The sequence below is a fragment of the Phaseolus vulgaris genome, chromosome 8, assembly GCF_051622355.1.
Source record: "Phaseolus vulgaris cultivar YP4 chromosome 8, ASM5162235v1, whole genome shotgun sequence".
Taxonomy (NCBI): Eukaryota; Viridiplantae; Streptophyta; class Magnoliopsida; order Fabales; family Fabaceae; genus Phaseolus; species Phaseolus vulgaris.
Window position 1 is genome coordinate 60,252,219 of NC_143505.1, and position 24,913 is coordinate 60,277,131.

The following is a 24,913-nucleotide window of genomic DNA, read 5'->3' on the forward strand; positions in this document are numbered from 1 at the left end:
AACTTTTGAATTTAGGTTCAATGTGTTAAATCTATTATATGCATTTAATGACAGTTAGCAAAATTCAACTTCTTCTATGCAATTCATAATATATGAAACCTCATATAATGTTAGGACATTATTTAAAGAATTGTATTTATACTGATTGAGGACATTTGTCAAGACCATCTCAATGTCATCAATAAAAAAAGAGAAATTATTTATGGAATATCATGAAAAGACAAAAAAAATATTAAAAAAAATAAAAATAAATAAATATATATATATATATATATTATATGCTAAAATATTAATGTGTACTTATATGTGATGTATGCATAATGACACATAGATAGATATGATGAATAATCATGTTACATTGACAAGTATCATCATTAAAGATAAAAAAGATATATATTAATAATTTTAATATTTTATAATAATATTATGTATCATGTTATGTTCCATTGACTTGTTATTATGTATTGTATGTATTAGGTTGAATATCATAATTCTTAAAGATAAAAGAAATATATTGATAATTTTAATGTTTTATAATAATATTAGTAAAGAAGGGAAGAGATTTCACCTATTCACATATTTAAAAGGTAATCCTACAAACTTTGGTGATTCTACAACCTTCACTAAATACCACTTTTGTCAACAACTTCAAACAAATTCGGTAGTAATCAAAATAACTAATTTCTTTTTATTTTTCAACTAATGATACGAATTAATGTTTGTGATTAAAACAAAAAAAAAACATTGATATTTTAAATGTTAATAATTAAATTTAATCAGTGGATATGTAAAAGTAATTTTTAAGTAAAGATTAGATTGTAGATTCTTCATTGGACTTACAAAATGAAGATCTCTCTCCCCATGTTTTTAAAGAATTAAAGGAATGAATTAATCAAATTTAACCTGATAGTGTGAACATGATTATATGATTATGTAATCACATCATTGTATTTTGGTTTTAGTTAACCCTTTCTTGGTTTTCATTTTGAATTTGTTATCTGAAAACCCCATCCCAGTTCAGATCTCTCCCATATCTTCATCATGTGTTCAACTGCATAATTTCTCTCTTCACAGTTCACACCACCCAACCTAATCAATTTCTTCTACAATCCACCCAATTTATTGGTGCAGTAAAGAGATAAACACCATAAATAACCCAAAACCATAATATATTTAAATAAATTAACAACAACAAATAACACCTCATCAAAGTTTTACAACTGTAAATGCTCAATATTCCCATTACCCAACCCACCTTTTCCAACCCATGCCCATCACAGATCCAATCTCCACCTCTGTTACGCTCCTCATCAAACTTTTCTATTTCCCGATTTACCCCTCCACAGTGCCAACATTCCGAATATCTCCCCACATTGCTAAATTCCCAATTTACCCCATCTTCACTTTCACTTCTTCTTGTTGATGCCCATGATTCTTCGTTTAGCTCAACTTCCCTCACCGCTACCCAACCCTGTGTTTCCCAATTCACCCTCGATACTGTTGCTAATTTACTAATTCTATTTCTAACTGAATTTTCCTCGCGGTTAAATTCTAACCACCCTCTTTCTTGTTCGCGGTCGTTATATTCTGATTCCGCGAACTCCGACTCAACCCAGTCCAGAACGCAACGTGGCGAAGATTCAACTACGGCGTAGGGAACCAAAAATGGATGCTGCAGTAGCTGATCGCAGCTCCACCGTTCACTCCAATTTCTTCTCAGACACTTCTCGAGAAAATCTTTTCCCACCTCCGACAGTTTGCTAGGAAACTCCGGCAACTCGTCCGAGTAACCGATTCGACTCAGCGTGTCGACGCCGCGATCCTCCCACGCCGGTTTCCCGTTGACAATCTCGATCACCGTGCAACCGAGCGACCACACGTCGGACTCCCGCCCCTGCCGCTCCCGGCGCACGACCTCCGGCGCCATCCACATCGGACTCCCGCGGGGCAACAACTCCGGCGAGGCTCCGACTTCCACCGCCGCGCCGAAGTCGGCGAGTTTCGCGGCGGCGCGGTTGCCGGAGAGGAGCACGTTCCTCCCCTTAACGTCGCAGTGCACGAAGCCGCGGGCGTGGACGTCACGCAGGGCGCTCACGAGGCACCACGCGTAGCGCCTCACTGAACGCTCGTCCAAGTCAGCGCGGTCCAAATCAGCGACGGTGCCACCTGGCATGTACTCCAAATGAAGGTTCCTAAACGACGCCGTTCCGCCGAGCTCGCACGTGACGTCGTCGCCAAGATAAGCGACGACGTGCGGCGACGCCACGTTCTTCAGAATCCGAATCTCGTTCTCCAACGCCTCCAGCTGGCGAGGGAGCCCCGCTCCACGATCCACGGACTTCACCGCGAAAACGCGACCATCAGCTTTGGAAACCGCGGCGTTGACAACGCCAAACGCGCCCTTCCCGAGGCACTTGCCTCTCACCCACGAAGTCATAACTAAATTTTCTTCTTTGCGTTCAGTTGGAAGTGTAAAGTGTGGTAATTGACATTTGGGTGTGAGTTCCCTGTGGGGGTATATATAAGCAACGAAGTGGGTAGTGAGGTGGTGTTTGGATGTTTGTTAGTTCTAATAACATAACATAACATTCGGTGTTGGTTTGGTTGTACAGCGTGGCATTTATGAAAGTGGATAATTAAGAAAAAGCGGTGGTGACGTTGAGATGGACATCTGAAAGGTTTGGGCGGTAATGTTTTTGATTGTGGGAATGAAGCACTGGACACTGTTCTTTTCTTATTCTGATGGATTGGTTTTTTAATCCTTATCCACACCACTTCATCATTCATTTTCTTTTCCACTTGTCACTCTAACTCCCCCTTTTTACTTTCTTTATCTGTTCAATTTACACAATAAGCGGTTATTTGATGTGATTTTATAACTTGGGTGAGAAGAGAAGAGAAGAGAAGAGGTGTTCGGTTTTTGTTATTATTATTATTATTACGACATGGCAGGGTTGATTTTGTGGTTGTGTTTTGTCGTGTTGCGTGGGAATATTAATTGGAACATGTGGTTGTGGAGGGGAAGGGAAGGGTTTCTGGTTGAGAAGTAGATGTTAATAGTTGGCAAAGGGGAACAGAACAGAACATAACATAACACGGTGGTGGTGGTGGTAAAATGGAAGTGGATGGAGGAGCCCCCACGTGGCGCAAATGTGTTGGTCCACGGAGTTGTGGAGACAACGCTAGAGACTCGTAAAGAAAATGAATTGGGAAATGTCTGGATGGAGATGCCATGAATGATGCTTGTGTGTGGCTTTAGTCTCTGCAAGGTTTAGTTTAACCACAACACTGTGACGTGCACCATCCCAATTCCATTCGATTTTTTTTTATTTGTTTATTCGCATTTTTATTTGGATGTGCAGTTTTGGAAATTTTGTTTGCATGTGAAGAGTTTGGACTTTGGTAAGGTCCCCAAAACTCTGATACTATCTCTCAGAAGATGTTTGTGGGGTGTTCTTTCTTTTGTAGAGAAATTGATGGAAAAATTGGGCACGCGGTTCCTTATTAAGTATGTGGCACCTGGTGTCATCATATACTTCATTTCTCATCATACAATATCTCAGTTTTTGGTTTGCCTAATTCAGCCTAAATTATAGAGAGAAAACCCACCAAAACCCTACTCAATATCAATGCAATACTTCACCTTAAACAGCAAAATCAGTGCTCTATTCCCCAACTTTTATTAGATGCAAAAAATTAGAATAAGATGTGGTTAGAGGTGTTTGTGGCGCGCCACTTGTGAGCGCGTAATTGCTTGGGAGGGGCTTAGAAATTAGTTGAACTTGACCGAATGAGGTTTTAAAATTGGAGAAAACGTTACGGAAAGGAAATGAATGTAGAATTTGATTGTCCACGTAAACATGACTTTTGTCATTGAAAAAATAAATAGTTTGAAAGGGAAACTAGGGATTGAATTTCAACATCCATTCCTTGATTATTTTAGAACCCTTTTAAAGTAGCTACTAGAATTCTAGAACCTTGCCATTTGGCTTGTGAATGGGTCCATGAATATGTGGCAAGATTGGGAGGAAGGAAAAAGTGACGCGTAGGAACATAGTTTCTTAGGAGTTTCAATTTAGATCCTTTGACACGAAGACACGAAGAAGAAGAAGAAGAAAAAGAGTGAAATATATAAATAATATAATAATAATAATAGTGTGGTTACTGGGTGAAGTACTTGGTTTGGATAAGGTGGTGGTTATGAGGATTAAGCAACGTGGTTCATGACTTGAGTAGCATATTGCCTCAACGCTTCATCTACTTATGTGACACGGTGTGTGCTGTCCACATCTTTTCAAAACTACATTCACCAATACCAACTATATTGCAATTCTTCCATTTCGGATTCAAATATTTATAAGGATTTTAGCTAATAGATATGTTTCTCAACTTACAATATAAAAAATCTTTCTTATTTGGACTTGTATTTATTCTCTTTTTTCAACTTTTATTTCATCATTATTCTATATTTCACGTATCTAGTCAATTATCTTCATTAACGTTCTCACTTCTTTAAGATGAGATAAATAAATGAGATCATTTTTATTAACTTTATAGATCGACATTCAAACTGTTTCCTTCTGTTAACGAGATCGACCCTTAATCTTACAATAACATAAATCATTATACCTCTTACACTACAAGAAAAATCATGAAATAGAAACCAATTTTTAGAGACCAGAATAATTAGTTACAATGTGAACTAAAATACAGACCATTTTAGAAACTAAAAGAAATGGTTTCTAAATTAATTTCTATTATTGTTAAATAGTTTCTAAATTGGTATCTAATTAGCAATTAAGGTTTTAACTACCAATTATTTAGTTTCTAAATTTGGTAGCAAAAACCTTGGTTGTTAATTAAATATCAATTTAGAAACTATTTAACAATAATAAAAAATAATATAAACTAATTTAAAAATCAAATTTCTTTTTAGTTTCTAAAATGGTCTCTAATTTAGTTACTATTGCAACTAATTATTTTGTTTTCTACAAAATGGTTCCTGTGTCATGATTTTCTTGTAGTATTAATAATAAAATCAATTTTGTTTCAATCAAATTCAAAAAAAATTTAATTAACTTGAATTTGTATGATTTAAGTATAACACTTCAAAATCAAACAAAAGTTTAATGATTGCAAAAAGTATATGCAAAAGTAAGTTCAATGTAGAATTAAGTCTTGTCAACTACAAGAACATTGGATTCATGGATAACTTTTTAAAAGGAAAATATGTTTTTTTTTTCTAAAAAAAAGTTTAATTTTAGTTTTAAAAAAGTTATTCGTTTTTCCTTTTGCTAACTTTGAAAAACAACACTTTTGGCCTTTAAAATGATTTAACAGCTACAAACCAAAATTGTTATAAACAAGTAATTTTTTGAAGGTAACTTCTAAGGTGATATTAGTTTGTGTGGTGTATGATGAGCGACAGTTTTGAGCTTATGCAAGAGAATGTGAAAAATTGGTGGTGAAAATGGAAGAGAAGAGAACATTTTGGTAACGTTAGCTGAGGCATTTGCTTTATGCGTCCACTATGAGTCAAATTGAAACTAAAAACAAAGCATTGAATCCTTTTTTCCTTTTTCCTTTTTTGATGTTTAAAAGGAGGAGATAAAAGACAATTAATAATCAGAAGCAAAGACGTGTAATGCATATTGCTTATCTACAAAGGATCAGAAACCCCAATATGGTGCTTTCTAGCATTGGCATGAAAAATACTAGTTCTAAATTTTTGACTTCAAAATTGAGATATGCATAAAAAATGGGTTTGTTGCAAATTGCAATGGGGCGGAAGTTTGTCTGGAAAGAGAGGGACAAAAGAGAGGTCATTCATGGTTTATGATGAACCCATCTTCTGCAAATGCAAACAAAACATTCCATATTTTCTGCTCACCATGCAAACATCACGTTAATCATTCCCTTTTTTTTCTATCTCTCTTATTTAAACACTTAAATTACACCCACGCAAATTATGATTTATTTTTTTTATTATTTTGTTTGTGTCAACTTCGTCGATGTATACTGACTTTTTTTTTGTGTTGATTTGATCGACAATTTTTCATCTTCATTTACATTATCAGGTTGACGATATTCACATTTGTCTCACGTCGGCTTGATCTACACCATTTATGTTATTTTCGTTGACTGACACAAATTAATTTTGTTTCCACATTTTTCTCGTCGACTTTTGGTTGACGCATAGTCAACATTTATTCATCGGTTTTCTTTTATTTGCATCCATTTTTTTATCGAAGTAAAATATTTTTTTTTTAGTATGATCGGTATTTCATAACATAAAAAAAGGTTTTCATATGATAAACAAATAAAATATCTTAAATATCATTAGAGTTTTTCTTGAATATGGAATTTTACTTTTATCACTAATAGAAAATCATTAAATAAAAACTAATTTTAAAAATAAAGAATAATTAGTTAATATATTGATTAAATTATATATTATTTTATAAACTAAAAAGTTATTGGTATATAAAGTAATTTATATTATTAATAAAATTTATAAATTAATTTTTATTTGATATTTAATTAATTACAAAGATTTTAGTTATCAACTACTTTCGATTCTAAAATTGGTAACTAAAATCTTGAATTTAGTTTTAATAATTTTCTTGTAATGTATAATTTGTATTGTATTGCATAAAACATCATCCATGTACATTTTGATATAGTAAGTAAGTTTTTTTTTTCTTTTTTAGAGAGTTATTATTTTGAGGTGATTTTTTTTCTCTTAATAAAGCATTGTAGTTTCCTAACTTTTTTGGGTTCAAATATTTTAGATTAACCTTCTTATAGATAATTGAAAATTTTGACTAAGATTTGCTTAGCTATGTCATGCCTAGCATAATGAACCTTCTAGCATTGGTATTTTCATATCACTCATATACCTACTCTTCTTTAGTCTAAAATTGCTCCACGTTTTATCATGTATCTTAATATGCGTCACATTAGTTAGAAATACTATTAAAAAATTTGTTTATAAGATTTGGGTGATCTTTTTCTTAGATTAGTATATTGATTGAGATAGGGTATAGTATTAAAATATGCCTTGTCTTGTATAAGAGGAACACATTGTTAGCATATGTACACTCTTGTGGTATCCACTATTCTTTCAGAGTTAGTACTCTTAATTTCACATTTTTCTCTAATTATAATATAAAAAAAATAGGGATCTTATGATTTTTTTTTATTTTAAATTGATCTTAGAAACAGTTAGATAATGAAGAGAGTAAAGAGTTTTTAATCGGTTATAAAAGGATCAATGTAAAAAATGTCCTTTTCAATATTGATTTTACAAAAGCTAAAATGAACCATATATGAGAGATGAATTAGATCTAGAACAATGATTATTTATAAATTTGATTTTTATTTAACGATTATTAGATTGAACAATGTAAAATATTATATTTATACAAGTGAAAATGCATTCATCAAGATTTTAATTAATGAATTAAATCAAATTTGATAATGACTCTTGTTTTTAAGACGGATATGCCCTCTAAACAAAACACTAATATGGTCCAAAGTAAATTTGATATAGAATAAAATTACGAAGACTAATGCGTAATTTAGACAAAAAAAATGGAAAAGTAGGCTGATTTTGAAATGCAAAAATGTCTATAATAAAAACAAATTTCAATAATTTGACATTACATAAAGCAGCAAAAAGTAAAGTGGTGAACATTTAAAGTTAAAATAAATTTAAAATGTAAAAATTATTTGAAGTATAAGAACAAGCAAGTAGGAGAAAGAAAAGTATGCAATCAGAATTTCGCGAATCAGGTTTAATTTAATCTTTGAAAATAGAATCACTATTAAAATATTTTTAAAAGTAAAAAATCATCTTAATTAGTTTTATGGTTAAATTCAATATGTTAAAGCTAGCACTTCTATTATATAATATATATTGTTTATTTAGGTGATGATTAACATTTTTAAAAGATTTATTCCCAACCATATAAGAGATATATTTATATATTTGTATCTATTTTAAACTAGCTAAACCATTTAATCAATATATTTTTATCCACTTTATAATACAATGGACCAAAACTTGCATATGATATAATACTGGATCATTTTATAATTACAATATAAATTTTTATCATGTTTTGATAATTATAATTGCATGGTACTTATACAGTATAATTAAATTGTAAAATAATCTTTAAGAGATACATTGGTACATGTTTCTTAATTATTTATTAACTCTATTTCATATAATATTACATTTAAATACAATAATATTACATTTAAAAATATTGAGTTTTGATTGATTTTTTTATTGGTTCCGTTTATTAATCAATTTTTTTACATTGTTGGACTTGTTGCTAAAACCCATGTCATAACTTGGGTCCAGCTAGCTTCACCATGTTCAAGCTAATGCTTCTCATTCAATTTTGTTAAGAAAGTAAACTAATAAAAATACTAAAATACTCATTAAATCATTGTATCAAACTTTCATCTGTTTTATATAAACTTTAATATTTTATTTTAACAAAGGCTATTTATAAAGTTATAGTTGGTTATTTTAAGTTATATTTTATCCTTTTTGAGTTATATGAATATGATGGGTTAAATGGTACATTTTGTTATCTCTACGTAAAAACAACAGGTTTGTATTTAAATTTCAGAACTCAATCGTTATTAATTCATGCAATGAATCGAGTGTATTCATTGAATTGGATTCATTTTTATACCTTTAAATGTGATTAAGATAAATAAAATAAATTCAAATTTAATCTTAGAAGTGTTTTATGAAATTAGAAATACCTTAGATCAAAAAGTGATAAAATATTCATTTATTTAATGACTTAACATTATATTTCCATTTCATGTGATATTTAATTATTTTATCAAGGAGTTGATGTGTTGAAACATGACCTAAGAAACAAGATATTCCAATAAACTACACCTCAAATTTAACCTATCATTTTGAAAGAAAATTACAATGAAATAATGAATATTTTTCATATATTTGTGTGTATTATACATGAAAGACATTTTATCTTCAATATGTTTTTGTGAGGATTGGTACTTTTTGAAGTATATAAATAGGAATTAGGAGTCATATCCTTCCAAATTCGTTTAAAGTAGTATTACGTACGCATTGTTTGTATACAGGTGATTATTGTTCATCCAAAAAGAAAAACAAATAGTTTTCCTATTTGAATCTTCTAATTAGGGAAGAGTGGTTGGCATAGAAAGACAAAGAAATATGTTTTAGGCTTTTTGGGTGAAGAGATACATTCAATCAAAGATTGCTTTTACCATCTTAACCTTTACTTTTTCACTCAAGTACACAAACAAAATCATAAATTAGATATTCTTATACTCAATTTTTTGGAGAATGGATATTTGAGTATACCATAATCGGTTTTACATATTTAATGTGAGGGATAATCAACATGTAAAATCGATTATCCTTATATTTTTAAATAATTATTTATTTATTTTTTTATTTTATTTTGATGTATGTAATTTTGTGATTTGATTTATGTATATATGTAATGTTTTTATTTATTTATTGAGTGAATAATTATTTAATTTGTTTTTATTTTTATTTTTATTTTGATGTACGTATATAAAATATATAGTGATAATTAAATAGAGTTAATTATCAAATTAAAATTTGTTCATATTTAACTTGTAAAATTGATTTTCATAAATATAATATAAATAAGGATATTATTGAAAAAAGTTTATAAATATTATTTTGAATTTATAAAATAATTATAAGTATAAAGAATATTTAAATATTTAAAAATACTACTTTACTGATACTTTACATATAATATTTAATTTTAAAAAATCAAGTAAAAAAACTTTATAAATATTATTTTGAATTTAAAAATAATTATAAGTATAAACAATATTTAAAAATTTAAAAATATTATGTTTTCAGATAATATTTGGAAAATACTACTTTACATATAATATTAAATTTTAAAAAAATAAAGTAAAAATCTACTCCATCATAGTATGAAAAAATAATTGCTCCAACACAAAAAATAATCTTTTAATTACATAAACTATAATTTCATAAATAAATAATCCACAATTACAATTTTTTTTCTAAATAAGATTTTTGAAACATGATTCAAAAAATTTTTTTTTTTTCGAAATTAACTCTAACAGAGTACCGGAAATATTGTTTCAATATCGAAAATAATATTTTAATTTAAAACAATTATAATTCATAAATAATCAAATCAAAATAATTTTTCTATAATTTTTAAATACAGGGACAAATGTGTAAACTTACATTTTTATCAATTAAAAAAATATAATTTTAATCACACCATCCCTTACAACTTTCATAAAAAAATTTGCTACATTTTCTCTTTATTTACCTTAATTAAAACAATCTTATTTTTTTCACACTTTTCTTTTAAATCATCTTAAATTTACTCTCACAAATTCACTACCTAATCCAAATAATCCAATCAAAACCAAGAAAAATTGATAGATTTTGAATTTATAGAAGGAGAAGAGATAAATAATTGACATAAGTACTATACAGAAATAAGAAGCAACATGTAAATTAAGTTGGAATGGTAAGATATCATTACTCATTAATGTAACTTGACTTTATTAAACTGTTTTCTTACAATAATACTTTTACTCTCTCTGGTTTCTGCTCTGAGATTTAATTAAACACTCACAAAATTACTTATATATATATCCTAATCATTGCTTCAGTTCTCTCTCACAGGCTTAACAGGGGAAGGCTTTTCTTCAGACTTCACCCAAAATCTTGTTATGAACGCAAGTTATATTCCAACATGAACATCAAGTTTTTACACGGTTGAATGGGTCACCTTCATATATTAGACTCATATGTGCTTCATTTCACACTAGTTCATATTCCTAATATTTTTTCTTCATTTTACTTTCGCAAACATCTACCTACATATATAGTATAATGAGTCTGCAACACCTAGTTGCTTGCAGTGGTTCATTCATAAAAAAAAAAAAAAAACTTAGTAATCATTTTTCTTACCATCTTCTTATATACCATTTTCTTATAAATAAATGATACACCATGAGCATTATAATAAAGCAGGTTCTTCCAAAACTACTAATAATAATCCAAATAAAACACAACGTGCATGTTTCACAACAATTAATATATGATCATAAGATGACTGATTCTCCTCTGAAACAATCAAAATGATGAAAGGGTTTAGTATTCGCCGTATGACAGGGGATACATACATGCACAGTGTTGGTTGGTGTTGGACTTTGGGGTTTGGTTGCATGCACATTCCCCTTTTCTCAAACCATTCTGACATCTCTAATATACGAGGATCATCGAACAAAAGGTCATTTGTTTTGTTTGGACTTGGAGAGTGCCCAAGATAACAGACACAACACTTCACAAACAAACACGTTGTTGTGCCTTCCGCGAAGGATCCCCCAACAACAACGTGTCATGTGCTGTGCATGTAAGTCAATCTCAAGTCAAGCCACAATAAATTTCTTATTGTCACCATCATCTCTTCATTATTGTCAACATCCCCATATTAATGTGACTCGATTCTCCTATTATTTTTTATGTTGTATGCTTGTAATAGAAAAACACTTAGCCATTGCTGTTACATTACATCAGCTGTCGTTTTTTTTTTCAATTCGGTGGTCGGCACAACGCGTGGTCAGTGGTCGCAATGGACAAGAAACTTGGTCGGTCCACTTCTGCTAACGGTGCTGCTTGTAAGTTGTTACAGATTAATAATAACGTTCACATTAGTTTTCACGAGAAATTTATATAAAATAATTTAATTTTTCTTATGCTAAATTAATTAAGCAACCAAACCAAGCAACCACCGTCCCAAGCTTTTTTACGGAGTCAAACATTTGAGAAACGAAAAACAATCTAGGAAATTGGTGAACAAAACTCTTACTTCAAGTTCGAGATATGTAATAGGGTCGATCACCGTATTTAGAGTATTATTTGTTTTTTACGAACCCGAGAGATAGATTGTTAGATCAATTATTACATCTAAAATATTATTTGTTTTAAATATCAGTGTTCTGTCACGATTTTGTTATTAAAATATGTCTCAACATGTTTGAGAAAGAAAGAGTATATAAACTATATTGATGGTATTATAAAAAAAAAATTGAAAGAATAACGGTTCTGGTAAAGAAAACCCTTATAACAAAAGTGTGTTACTTCCTGAGTGTTTTTTTTTTCAATTTTAAGGGGTTTTTAAACAGTTAATAAACTACTCACGAGTCAAGGTCCAAAAAGTATTAGAAAATTAATCTAACGTGTAGTGATAAGAAAAGTGAACAGGGTTTAATAACAATCATGCTTTTCACATGAATCAAGAGTCTGTTTTATGAATAAAATAATAGAACAGTGAAGGTCTTTCCGTGACTCAAGTATGAGCTTATTAAAGTATCTGTATGCAGAAGTAAGCCTTTTCATTAACTAATTGGACACAGTATGGAAAGAAATCTGTATAATACAAAGCACACGATTCATGAACATCTACCTAACTCAATTTTACCTTATTAACTTCACAAATGAAATAAAATAGTTTGCATGAATCTCAACATAACGATAGCAGTTGTAAATGGAATCATATTCACGTTTTGGAAGCAACATTGGTAACAAATTAAGGCCCAAAACTATTGATAGGAATAACTCTCAAATGCTGAAAAACTCTCAAATTCGCAAGTCAGAAGCTCACTATTCAACATCTAACTAGATTAGGCTGACAAAGTCATAGAAAGAAGACTAATTTGGCCACCTAATAAATTATAAGACAGGTTCATTGATTGAATCATTCCACAATTTGCATTCATGTGATCATCGCAAATTTAGTTTAATAAATGAATTGCCAAAACAATAATGATAATAATAATGTATGGTTATTACATTAATCATTCTATGGTAAAAAAAATTACTAAATGTTGTTGTTAATATCCCTCCCTATTCAGGTACAAAAAATTTCAATAATGTCGTCAGATTTATATGTACAGAAAAAAATTGGTTACTCTATCAGGCACCTCCTCCAACCTCAATGGGTAAAAAACCTGATGCACTACCTCCTTCTTCTGTTGCACAAACGAAACTCTAAACATAGTGTTCTAATTTGATTAGCATAACGCTTGTATCATCCATAGAGCCTCGTGAAACAGACAAATCTACAAGCTTTTTACAAGCCACCAATGGTTGTGATTTGTTGTTGCCCACAAGAAAAGAACGAGCAATGTCCACAGCTTCTTGATTACTAACCTGAAAGGATGAGAAAGATAAACTTGTTCAGTGAGTTAATCACTCAATACATGAGAAACAAAATTGAACAATACTTTTCATGAAGAAACTGTGAACATATATCAAGTTCTATACCTTATCCCATAGTCCATCTGAAGCTAAGATTAACAAGTCATGTTCAGGTTCAATTCTGAGAACTTTGGTCTCAGGTTCTGCTGTCACCCATTGTTTCAGGTGTCTATCTCCAATTCCCCTAGACACTGCAAGAGATCCCTGGATCCTCCAAACTCCGCGGCATAAATCCACATAACCACCCTACAAGAAAAATTCCCATACTTAAGAACCAAACATCCAAATCCAAATTCAAACATTTTGATGTTCATAACAGAGAAATAACTATCACACTCAGAAGCTTACCAGGTTCTCAATTCTGTCCCTTTCATCTTCCCTTGAGGGCCTGTGATCGGATGTTAGGGCTTCCGCAACACCCCCTCTGCTAATGACAGCACGGCAATCACCGGCGTTGGACACAACAAGGTTGCCGTTCCTGATCAATGCTGTCACACAGCAAGAGCCACCATGGAGATCCTTCTTCAGGAAATCTGAGTCTGTGTTGAGGTACCCACGCTTCACTGCCTCCTCAACATCATCTTCATCTCTCACAATCACCTCATCTAAGATATTCTTTTCTAAGTTATTTGCAGCAAATTCCGCAGCCTTTGCACCTCCGTGCCCATCAAATATGCCAAAAAAAGCCTGTCAGGATCACAAAACAAAATCTCTGGTTAGATTTAATTCCACTCACATCAAGTATAATCATCATCATGAGCATATTAATCAATCCTCAATTAACCTCACACTCACTGTAATTTTTTTCCCTGTGAAAGAACTTCTTAACTTCAAAACATCAAATTCTAGGCTTTATCTCTTTATTACCTTTACCAATTTCCAATAGAAGGATCATTAAAAACTGAGTAAGTAAATCACAATTCTCCATTACAAATTCATAAAACCAACAAAAACAAAAAGAAAAGCTCTCGGTCATTCAAATTCTTTAACAAGTCAAGTCAATCAGACCCAGACCAAATTCAGATAAAAAGTTTCAAACTTTCCACAACCCCAGTTCCTGAAAACACCTCATAATCATAACCAGACGATCTCGATCCCAACCCACATACCCCAGCCCCAAAGCTTCTTTGAAAAAAAGAAAAATTTCTTACCAGTTTGTGTTGACCGCGTAGATTATCCCCAGCGGTGTAACGATCCTCCATGTACTCCCTCCTCCCTCTCTTGCAGTAGACCCCAAAGCCATCCTCCTCCGACTCGACGACGTCACGCGCCGCAGCGGAGGGCGTGGGCGGAACCCCGAAGGTGAGAGAGGAAACGGGTATGTCGAGCCTGGCGGGTCGCTTCCTCTTCAAAATGGTGCCGTTGGGGGAGGTGGAGGAGGCAGAGGAGGCAGAGAAGACAGAGGGAGGCTTGGGAAGGCGAAGGCGAAAGGGGGAAGAAGGAGAGGAGGAAGCAGGCGCAGCAGAAGGAGAAGAGCAAGAGGAGGCGGTGTTAGTGTTGGAAGGCTTGAGGTGGGAGAGGGAGAGCGAAAGGGATTCGGGCGAAGAAGAGATGATGGAAGGCTTAGAGCAGAAGAGAGAAGAGGAGGGAGAGAAGACCGGCGAATTGGAAACCGCGACGGAGCAAGACATGGCCGTGTTGAGTCAAAATTCAAACGTTGGAATTGGTCTTTTGTGTGTGTTTGTGTGTTGTGATTTTGTTTGGGTTTTGTGTGTTGTTGTTGTTGTTGATGATGAGAGAGGTTGATAAGGGAGGGTGAGATGTATATATAGGGAAAAGAATAGAATGTTGTTTCTGGGTCAGATTGGAGTCAGTGTGGGACCACCTCTTTTTTGCGTGTTATTTGCGAGTTATATTACACACACAACACAACACAGCTATCACACTCAATTTTAAAACGTTCTTTGACCATCTTCTTTCACTTGTGCAAACTCCATTTTGCCCCTCCCTTTTTTTCTCCCTCACCTTTTTCTTTTTCTTTTATGTTCTTGCCTCTCTTCAAAAAAACTCTAATAGTAATAGGTCAAGACTCTTCAAAAAAATATCATCATCAAAATTCAAAAATAAATCAGTATCTATTTTTAAAATGTGTTTTAGTAATTCAGAAAAAAATAGTATTTTGTAATTTAGATCAATCTATTCAATTAAATGAGAATTGAGATAAATTCATCTAACAATTTGGTTATCTCAAATACTATCTCTTACATTACTTTATTATAAACTAAATTATGTGACAATAATCATTAATTTATATATTGATCCTATTTTGTTATAAATAGAGACACCTTAACTTCTTCTTCATACCTTATAGTTACTTCTGATTAATATTTTATTTTTTATTTTTTTATTTTCATTCACAATAAAAGAAACATCAACCAAAGTAAATAATTTCACTTCAAGAAAAATTCCATTTTTTTTGTTTAAATTTGAATTAGATTATATTGATATTGTAAAACTTTATTCCATAAATTATTAAATACATGTACGAATTTTTACATTGATAATATATACCAACTAATTTACTTTATTTGTTGAGAAACAAGGCGTAATTTTAAGTAAAATAAGTGCGTAATTTTTTTTTCACAACTAATGACGGGATTTTGCAAATAATTATAGAATTGGGTTGAATTGAGTTAAATTTTTTTTTATATGAAGTGCTAAAGTTCAAATATAGTGGAAAAAATATAATCAAGGGAATTTTTTTTATTAAAGTGAGACTAGTAATAAGGTGGTTAAATATTTTGTATAAGTAATAATATAATGATAAAGGAAAATGAAAGTATTGAAATTTAAGATTTTTTAAAGTTATTTAAATTAACTTTTTCTTGATATTTATTGTATGCATTCAACAAAGGAAAAGGTAAATAGAACAAAAGTCTAATTTGAATGTTGACTTTAAGGTGTGTGTATTGAAGACATTTTATCTTTAAGCAAAGAAAAAAAAAGGGTAGGAATGTAATTTGGAGAAGTGGAAGTGGGGTGAACTAGGCAAGTAAAAGGTGGATTCAAAGAATAAAAATGAATTAAAAAAAAAATTGTAATAGGAATGTTGAAAGAGTGTGTTTTGTTTTGATTTGAGGTTTGACTTAACCACTGTTACAACACTGTTTCTAACCCTAATCTCCTTCATTCTCTTTCTTCATTGCATCATTCATTAGGCTTTGTTTGGGGGTGTGGGGCCAGAGAGAGAAGCACGTTCGAAGAAGTTACCGTTGGAGAGAGGACACCACAGAAACAGAATCAGAAACAGACACCATTTATTATTGTTGTTATTTGCTTCTTTGGCTTCATGACCGTTGTCATCTTCATCACTTCTCAACCAACTCATTTCCCAACGTTAACAAGTTTTCTTCACACAGTTTTCTTAAAACGTTTCTTAAGCTTCCAATGGTTGGAACTCCAACATGCAACGTTTTTGTTCTTTTTTTAAGAATTCAACTTGCATTTAATACTAATTATCTCTTATTATATATTAAAATATATATGCTACAAAAATATAACTTTGAAATGATCATTAAGTTTAAGAACTTGTTTGATATCTCATGCTAAACTTCATGGGAGGAGTATTATTAACATATGTCATTTTAACAATTAACTAGTTAATTAACATAAATCACTAGTTAGAGATGAGGAGATATAGCAAGTTTCAATCCTCTTGTTGTTACTCCATATATCCATATAAAAGAAAGTAATGCATTATTAAAATTTATTAGAAATTATAAAACTATAAATACCAAAAGTAATATAAATATACAAGAACAAAATCGATAAATTTTATTATATCTTAATCAACTTTTTATCTTAATTAAGAATAGTTACGAGTCGAAATTATACGTGTTGTAACTTACTATTAGTCAACATAATAGAACTCAATTTGTTTATTAAGAACATGATATAATTTTCTCTATTAGAAGAACCAATATAAAAATCACTAAGTATTTTTCTCTTTCCTTATCTTCCTTATCTTGTTAAAATTACATGTTATTATCTTTGTACTAACTTAAGAAAGAGGAGCTTTTGACCCTAATTTTTTGAGAAGTTTTTTAATTGATTATCCATCAAGTATAACATTATGACCCGCACACATATTATTAGACTATATTTGTGAAAAATGCAGAAAAAAAAATTTAAAACATAATTCAACCATTTCTTCTTAAATTTTACAAGTTTTTCACCCATTTGAAAAAACCTTTTATTGTAAAAAAAAATCTTCATTATTTTTCTCAATTGTTTGACTCATTCAATATCCATTAAGTTCATGGTATTTTATCTCTCAACATAACCAAAATTACACATTTTTTTTTGTACAAGTTGTTTAAAGATGGCAATAAGGCATGACAAGTGTGGGTTTCACTATCCTTAGCCCCAAAATAAAAATTCATCATCATTAAGTAACATGTATATCTACTCACTAATCTTTAATCTCCATAGGTATTATCTGAATTTGTCCTCATTTTGAAGAAAAATCTCCAACTAATTGGGTGGACATTACCCAAAAAAATTTAAATTAGGTATGAGGATGACAATGAGTATGTGCATATTCGCTTCATCCCCGTCCTCGTCCTCATACTAGTCCTCATTTTAAATCACTAAAATACATTTAATTTATTAGATAACCTAAAAACTTTATATTAATTTTTATTTTGTCCTTAGTAGTTTATTTTTATACATTTGATAATTTTCACTCTTTTCTATAATTATTTGACATTTACTCCATTATCATTTGATACTTTGATTTGAAATTTATGCAATTATAATTTCTTTGTTGATATTTAAGTAAAGAAAAAGTGTATTGTTTTGAAATTGAGTATTTGATAATATCATGTTTCCTCTTATATTTGAGTATTTCATCTTTTTTATTAACAAATTTTAAATATAAAATTTTACTTAAAACTAAATTTAATGTCCCTCTTAAAAATAAAAGAAAATAAAGATCATATTACAATAATGGATAAGTGGGGTATGATTATTTTTTGCAGAAAAAATAAAATAATTATTTTTCATTCAGTATCCCGCTCTATGAGATGGAACTAAGCGGTTAGATTACTGAGTCCGTCCCGCACATTTTGGTAGCAGAGCATTTTGGTAACAGACACGCATGACCCATCTTGCATTGTCATCCCTAAGCATACTTGAGGGTGGGGATTAGAAAGAAAAGCATGTATCAACCTCACTTTATTGTCATTCCTAATCCACATTCCTACAAGTCCCCTTATTATTCCAATTATTAATTAAATATTTATAAAAAGAATAAAATTTATAACAAAGAAAACATATTATTATTGATTCAATGTTAAAATGAAACATTTTCTTTTCTTTAAAGTAAAATATCAATATAGGAAATTTTTTATATTGAAACAAATGTTCTTCAAATGAAATTAAATTAAAAGTAAAAGAGAGTAAATATAAGTAAGAGTTTATGGAGAAACAAATATTCACATGTAAAAAAATAAATAATGAAATGTTTATCTATTAAACTATTTCAATCAATAAAATTGGATTTTTGTTTCGTGAAAAGCAATATATTATTCGAACAAGATCACGCAAAAAAAATGTGTAATAAAGGATGGGACAAAGGGGAAAAGTATCATATATTTGAGTGAAATTTGTGGATAAAAAACAAGTTAAATAGTTAAGAAAGAGAATGAAAAATTATCTAGATAAAAAAAGAGGGATTTTGAAACAAAAATTGAAGACTAAAGAAAAAACTAAACATAAATTTTTTAGTTTACAAAATAAGTTATTAGTATCTTAATAATTTAAAATAAAGATAGGTATGAGGACTAGAATGAGTACAAAACATTGTATAATTTTGTTAAAATTTATCTAGTTATAATTTTGTTCTTACAATTTGATAATGTGTATCATAGATAATATCTTATTTTTTATTTTCACTTAATTTTTCATTAGAAAAATATTTAAATAACATTTGAGATTATGATTGTTATGAACATCTTGGCAGATTGGTAATTTGTGAACTTTTTCCCCTAAATGTCATTATACGGAAAATGTCATCTAATCATGTTGATAAGGGATATTTTTTAACTTGATATTTTCTTCTGAAGTTGAAAAGAGAAATAGAAACTCTTTTTCAATACTTTTACTCTAGCTTTTTCATCTTCTCGATTAAATACAGAAGTAGATCTTTATTTTATCTTTTTATTTTATTTTTTTAGGGAAAATGATTGTGGTGATTTTCAATTTAAAAATAAAACAAAGATCTAAAGAAAAACATAATAAGATTTTGAGTAAAATTTATGAAAAAGAAAAGTAGAGATGGGAAGATGTAGGGAAAATGATTGTTGTGATTTTCAATAAAGGATGAAATACAACTGCCCACTTTGTCAAAACCATGTTGCAGAGAACTCTTTCGGAAGAGTGCATTAAACATAGCACAACACCGATACACACTATCCCTGCTGTTTAGAAAACATATAAACAAACTCTGTTCTTCAAAGGGTTACACAAAAACAAAAACAAAAAACAATCATTAGTTTATATTTTCAAATTAGAAATACGAGAAGAAAATTTGACTTAAAACTATGAAATTTCATCAATAAATCATTATTTTCTGTCCAGACCCTGATTTCATATAACATCAATTTCAACATGTAATGGAAACATTTTTGTGAAGTACAGGTTCAAATAAACGTGTTGCAATAAGAATATACCAAAGGTTCTATCAGATGAATTAGTCAAAAAAGTTCCTTATGAATGTCGTTGTTACGTAGTCACATAGTAACAGAAGGAAAGGACCGAAAGAAAGGAATAGACAAAAAGAAGATACCTTGTTGACCTAGTTTACAAATAAAGTTCAGACCAAATTAAATTACTAGGAATAAACTAAAAGTAAATTAAAGCACTCCTTTAAAATTAACTTACATCCAAACACCCTCCAACAAATTATGTTGAACAAAACTCTATAACTGGTATCAAATTCTCGAGAATAATTTTACAAATTATGTATCTAACTTCATATTTAGAATTCTTTATCAACGGACTAAAATAGTGATATTTTGCTCTAACAGAAAGCAGGTACATCATCAGCACGGAAAATTCATTCTCATCCACAGCAGTTTTCTGCTGTGTAGGAAGGTGTCCTAAGATTCTTCCAATTTCATCACATGATGTAACAAACACACAAAGAGATCTTCAAAGCCACAAACAAATTCTTAAGCATTTATGCATTGCCTATGTCAAATAACATATGAAAATAAGTGCACAAACGAAAATCAATTCGCATCAATGATTATGAAATTATATGAAGACTCAGATAAAGTGTAGGATTATATATTTTGCTTCATCCAAATCTAACAAAGTTCAAACCACGATACACATCAAAGTGAAGGTTTTCTGAACGCAAATCTCTAATTTTGTTTCCCGACGTCCAATTGCAGCATCAAAATTGCCACATTGGATAGCGAGGGGAACGCACATCTCGGCTTCAGTTTAAGATTGCCAAACACATACAAAAACGTGCAAGCAAAAATCTCATAAGAAAACAGAAGCCTTTCAAATGAACAAAAAAAATAATGCACAAAACAAAATTATCAAATGGAAATCTAGGAGAAACACAAGATAACTCAGTCCCTTAGATGTTCAAATAATGTTTACGATCATACCCGCAAATCATTACAGGTCTGTAGGCTCATCACAGTTAAAAATAGCATAAACCCAATTACAGAACCGACCAGAAAACAAAAACTAAAATAACAGGGAAAATATAATTTCAGAATGAAATTTAATTTAGTTGATCCAATGTCCTCCCACAACCAAGGGATTATGGAACAGATAAAAAAGAACAACACATACACTATTGCTTCTAGGGAACGAGTCCAAAGGGAATTGAATTAATCCACATTGACCAGATAAAGAAGCTATTTTGAAATGCTAACTCCAAAGTGAAAACCAACTAAATGATGAAAATGCTAAATAATTGATAATTGTACGAGAAGTATCTCTACCTGGCTACCTGTATAGTATTCTCAGTCCCAAAGTCAAAAAAAAAATAAAAAATCATCATTACTAACTTAACATCATCATTTAACCTTTTCAACATTTTAGAAATAAATAATTGTTTGCTTTGAAAGTACTGCCCAATGTATACCAAATAACAAAATAAAAGCATTAATTTCGAAAAAACTTCAACCCACGGACTCAAATAAGAATGAAGTGTTAACAAGAAAAAATTATTCAAATTCTACCATAAATCCTAAATTTCTGCATTCAAACATCCGTAATTATTTCTAATTTTAATGGCTAAAAAAAATCTTCTATTCACATAAGAACTGAGTACATCATCAGTATGGAAAATGCATTCTCATCCACAGCAGTTATTTGCTGTGTAGGAAGGTGTCCTAAGATTTATCCAATTTCATCACATGATGTCACCAACACAAATAAAGAGATCTGTAAGGCCACAAACAATAGAGAAATTTTCGCATATGAATACAAAAGGATCCAATCTGTTTGTAACAAAAACAAAAAATCAATAACAAAATTGCAACAATGCATAGCGAAGGTAACACAGATCTCGATATCAAATAAACAACACAAAAAATTTAAAACAAGTGCAAAATCGAACGAAAATTGACAACTCAGTCCCTTAGATGTTCAATTGTGTTTGCGATCATAGCCGCAAATCATTACAGGTCTGTAGGCTCATCACAGTTGAAAATAGCACTGCCAAAGTTATCCAATCGACGAAAAACAGACAACACAAACCAAAATTTTAGTAGAAAAATGAATTTAGCTGCTCCAGTATGCTCCCAAAACCAAAGTATTGTGGAAAAGATATTAAAGAACAACACAAATGACTATTGCTTCAAGGGAACGAGTCGAATGGGAATGGAAGTAATCCGCACCGACCAGATAGAGAAGCGTACGGTGAATTGAAAATAGAAAAGTGGAAGAGAGGCAGAGAAATTAGAAACCCTAATTTCATAGGCAGAGGCTACGAAGAAGAGATGGAACACAGTGCAAGGAAAAAGTGAGGTTTATATAGTGTGGATTGAAGTGGGAGGCGCCCTCTTATTCAGGTGTGATTTGCGATGACCCAGCCAATTTTAAGGCAATAAATTAGAATTTAACTTTAATTTAATATTATATAACTGGTTTGGTAATATCAGATAACTGATTTTAGTGAGATAAGGTTTTATTTATTTATATATCATAATTTATTTTTATATTGATTTAATACTATTTTTAAAAATGTACAAGCTTTTAATATTATTTTATTTTATTTTTAATTAATGTGTGATTTTCAATATATACATTAATTCAAATACATATAATATAAGAATAAAGAGAAACTCTACTATGGATGACATAATAAATTCTATATGCTTAGAAGGATTTTGATATCATATCTAAATTGTAAAATTTAATTAATTTTAACATCACAATGTCTAAAATAGATTTTTTATATATCACAATATAACTTTATTTTTAATTGATATTAAATCTTCAATCCAACATATTACATTTTAAGACATAAACAAAACTTATATTAGCATGTAGAACACTTTTTCATTTTCTTTGTAAGAAAGTTATTGTTCAGATTCTTAGATGAATCTCTACGTTCAAACTTTTAATTAACGAATATAATAACTTTGAATTGAACCTATTATTTAAATTTGCAATTAATGAATATAACTTTGAATTCATTGTTCAAATTCAAGAGGGAAAAAATACAAACAAATCAAAAAAAATTGCAGCTTTAAATCAATGGAGAAATGTTATAATCGAAAGCAATAAACTAAAGTAAATTAGTTAGCATAATATGGATTTGTTTTGCATTTTTCTATTCAAATCTTATCATTTGTTTTATATCTTTTTTCATTCAATATGGTAGTTGTTTTGAAATTTAATATTCACAGTTTTTGTTTTTATTCTTCTGAAGATAGTGAATTATTGATTGTGTATCTCTCTTTCATACATATTCTATTTTTTTCCTTGGATGTTAGTATTTTATCAACTAAGAACAGTGTAATAAAAATAAAAAATAAAAAATAAAAGTTGCTCATTATTTTCAATATGACTCAATAGTATAAATAGTATACTACTAAAATGTTGTTTGTATCTTAAATGGTTTGTTGTAATGTCAACACTAATTGCCATTAGAATTTTATTCACTCTAGTTTCGTATAGTAAAATAGTATGTAAAGATGCATTTCACTATATAAAAAAAAAGAGTAAGATGAATAATATTTATGATTTTTTTTTTAAATCATGAAATCCTTCACACTGTGTTTGGATGATGAATTTTAAAAACAACTTTTTTTATAGAAAAGTTTAAATGTTTTATGAAAAAATAATTGGTTTGAATATACAGTCTTAAAAAATTAAACAAAAATTGTAGGATTTTTTAAAAAAGTAACCCAATTATTTAAAATTAGACATTTTTAAATTCCACTTAAAAATTAAGAAGTTAAAATTCACCATTTCTCAAATTTGTCCCTTTTTTATATTTTCTCTTTTATTATGTTATGATTAATATATATGATCACTATTTTGAACATGTACATAATATCTATAGTTATAGAGCAATGAATTGTATTTATAATGAAACTAATATCATTAGTGTTTTCACATATAGGAGGAATGTTGTCCAAATTCAAATCATATTTCACTTAGTTGTTTTTTATTTAACAAATTTCACTATAACAACTTTTATTTGTTAAGTATTCTACTAAATGCAAATATTGATACCAATTAAGAGGTTGGGTTTTCACGAAACACCTAAGGTAAGATTTTAATCATTGATTAAGCACTTCTGTTTGGCCATCCATTTGGGAATGATATGACGAACTGAACTTGAATGTAGTGCCTTGTGTTATGAACATGTGTCTCCAAAAAGTTTTGACGAACAAAGGGTCATATTAGATACAATTTTTTTTGGTACGCCATGGAGGTAATCCATGAGGTTTTTGGAAGATCTTATGGTAGTGTTGGAGAAGAGATGAGATGGGTGCGAGAAGAATGTATAGTAGGGATGATGGGTTATGTTTTTCGGTCTCTACGGATGGAGGTGACATGGGATGGGGTTCCATAGATAAAAGGTGTAAGGAAGCAATAAAGTTGGTGGGTAGGTATTGGCAAAATTGGTAATACGTAGTAGCTGATGGTGGGATGAAGTGTGGGCTTGTAATTTGATTTGGTGGTTGTTGTGAGTAAAAGCGATACTCGTTACTGAGAAATCTACCTTAAAGGAAATTTCCAAAATAACATTTGCACCTTCAATGGGGAGAAGGTAGAAGGAAATAGTAATTATGGATATTGATGTCCACTTGTGGGTAAATTCCTTGCCATTTAATGAAAGTGCCATTTCCAATCATTACAGATAGGGGTGGACTAGGTGAGATGGGTAGGTTTAAATGGTGAGCAATGCGAGGCTGGAGAAAGTTGTGAGAGCTGCTTGAGTCAATCAAAACTGTAACTGGAAGGTTCTGAATTAAGCCTGTGAATTTGAGAGTTTTAGGTGAAATGGTTAATGTGAGGGCTTGAGGAGAAAGGTGAAAGTGGATAGTGTTAATGTAATTAGTAGAGGAGGGGATATCATCTGTGGGTTTAGTTGTGGTTTCAGGGTCATCCAATAGCAGAAAAAAC

At 30.4% G+C, this 24,913-nt stretch overlaps 2 protein-coding genes and 6 non-coding genes across 8 annotated transcripts; all 8 read right to left on the minus strand.

The window, feature by feature from the left end:
* Nucleotides 1–864: 864 nt before the first annotated feature.
* LOC137826411 (mitogen-activated protein kinase kinase kinase 18) lies at nt 865–2,848 on the minus strand. Its single transcript, XM_068632370.2, has one exon. It carries the CDS (start codon nt 2,435–2,437, stop codon nt 1,094–1,096), a length of 1,344 nt encoding a protein of 447 aa, XP_068488471.1. The 5' UTR covers nt 2,438–2,848; the 3' UTR covers nt 865–1,093.
* Nucleotides 2,849–12,794: 9,946 nt separating this feature from the next.
* LOC137823822 (putative protein phosphatase 2C 25) lies at nt 12,795–15,171 on the minus strand. Its single transcript, XM_068629107.1, has 4 exons — nt 14,458–15,171; nt 13,655–13,993; nt 13,373–13,552; nt 12,795–13,258 (listed from the first exon to the last, which is right to left on the minus strand). The coding sequence occupies exons 1-4, from the start codon at nt 14,935–14,937 to the stop codon at nt 13,097–13,099; spliced, it is 1,161 nt and encodes a 386-aa protein (XP_068485208.1). The 5' UTR covers nt 14,938–15,171; the 3' UTR covers nt 12,795–13,096.
* A 4,417-nt stretch (nt 15,172–19,588) lies between these two features.
* On the minus strand, nt 19,589–19,729 carry LOC137827341 (small nucleolar RNA snoR135). Its single transcript, XR_011083731.1, has one exon. It is a non-coding gene; the product is annotated as a small nucleolar RNA snoR135 (small nucleolar RNA).
* Nucleotides 19,730–20,342: 613 nt separating this feature from the next.
* LOC137827324 (small nucleolar RNA snoR31/Z110/Z27) lies at nt 20,343–20,438 on the minus strand. The gene has a single exon (XR_011083713.1). It is a non-coding gene; the product is annotated as a small nucleolar RNA snoR31/Z110/Z27 (small nucleolar RNA).
* A 236-nt stretch (nt 20,439–20,674) lies between these two features.
* LOC137827347 (small nucleolar RNA snoR136) lies at nt 20,675–20,818 on the minus strand. Its single transcript, XR_011083738.1, has one exon. It is a non-coding gene; the product is annotated as a small nucleolar RNA snoR136 (small nucleolar RNA).
* A 65-nt stretch (nt 20,819–20,883) lies between these two features.
* On the minus strand, nt 20,884–20,968 carry LOC137827354 (small nucleolar RNA SNORD25). Its single transcript, XR_011083742.1, has one exon. It is a non-coding gene; the product is annotated as a small nucleolar RNA SNORD25 (small nucleolar RNA).
* Nucleotides 20,969–21,599: 631 nt separating this feature from the next.
* LOC137827326 (small nucleolar RNA snoR31/Z110/Z27) lies at nt 21,600–21,695 on the minus strand. The gene has a single exon (XR_011083715.1). It is a non-coding gene; the product is annotated as a small nucleolar RNA snoR31/Z110/Z27 (small nucleolar RNA).
* A 202-nt stretch (nt 21,696–21,897) lies between these two features.
* On the minus strand, nt 21,898–21,981 carry LOC137827353 (small nucleolar RNA SNORD25). The gene has a single exon (XR_011083741.1). It is a non-coding gene; the product is annotated as a small nucleolar RNA SNORD25 (small nucleolar RNA).
* Between the last annotated feature and the right edge of the window lie 2,932 nt (nt 21,982–24,913).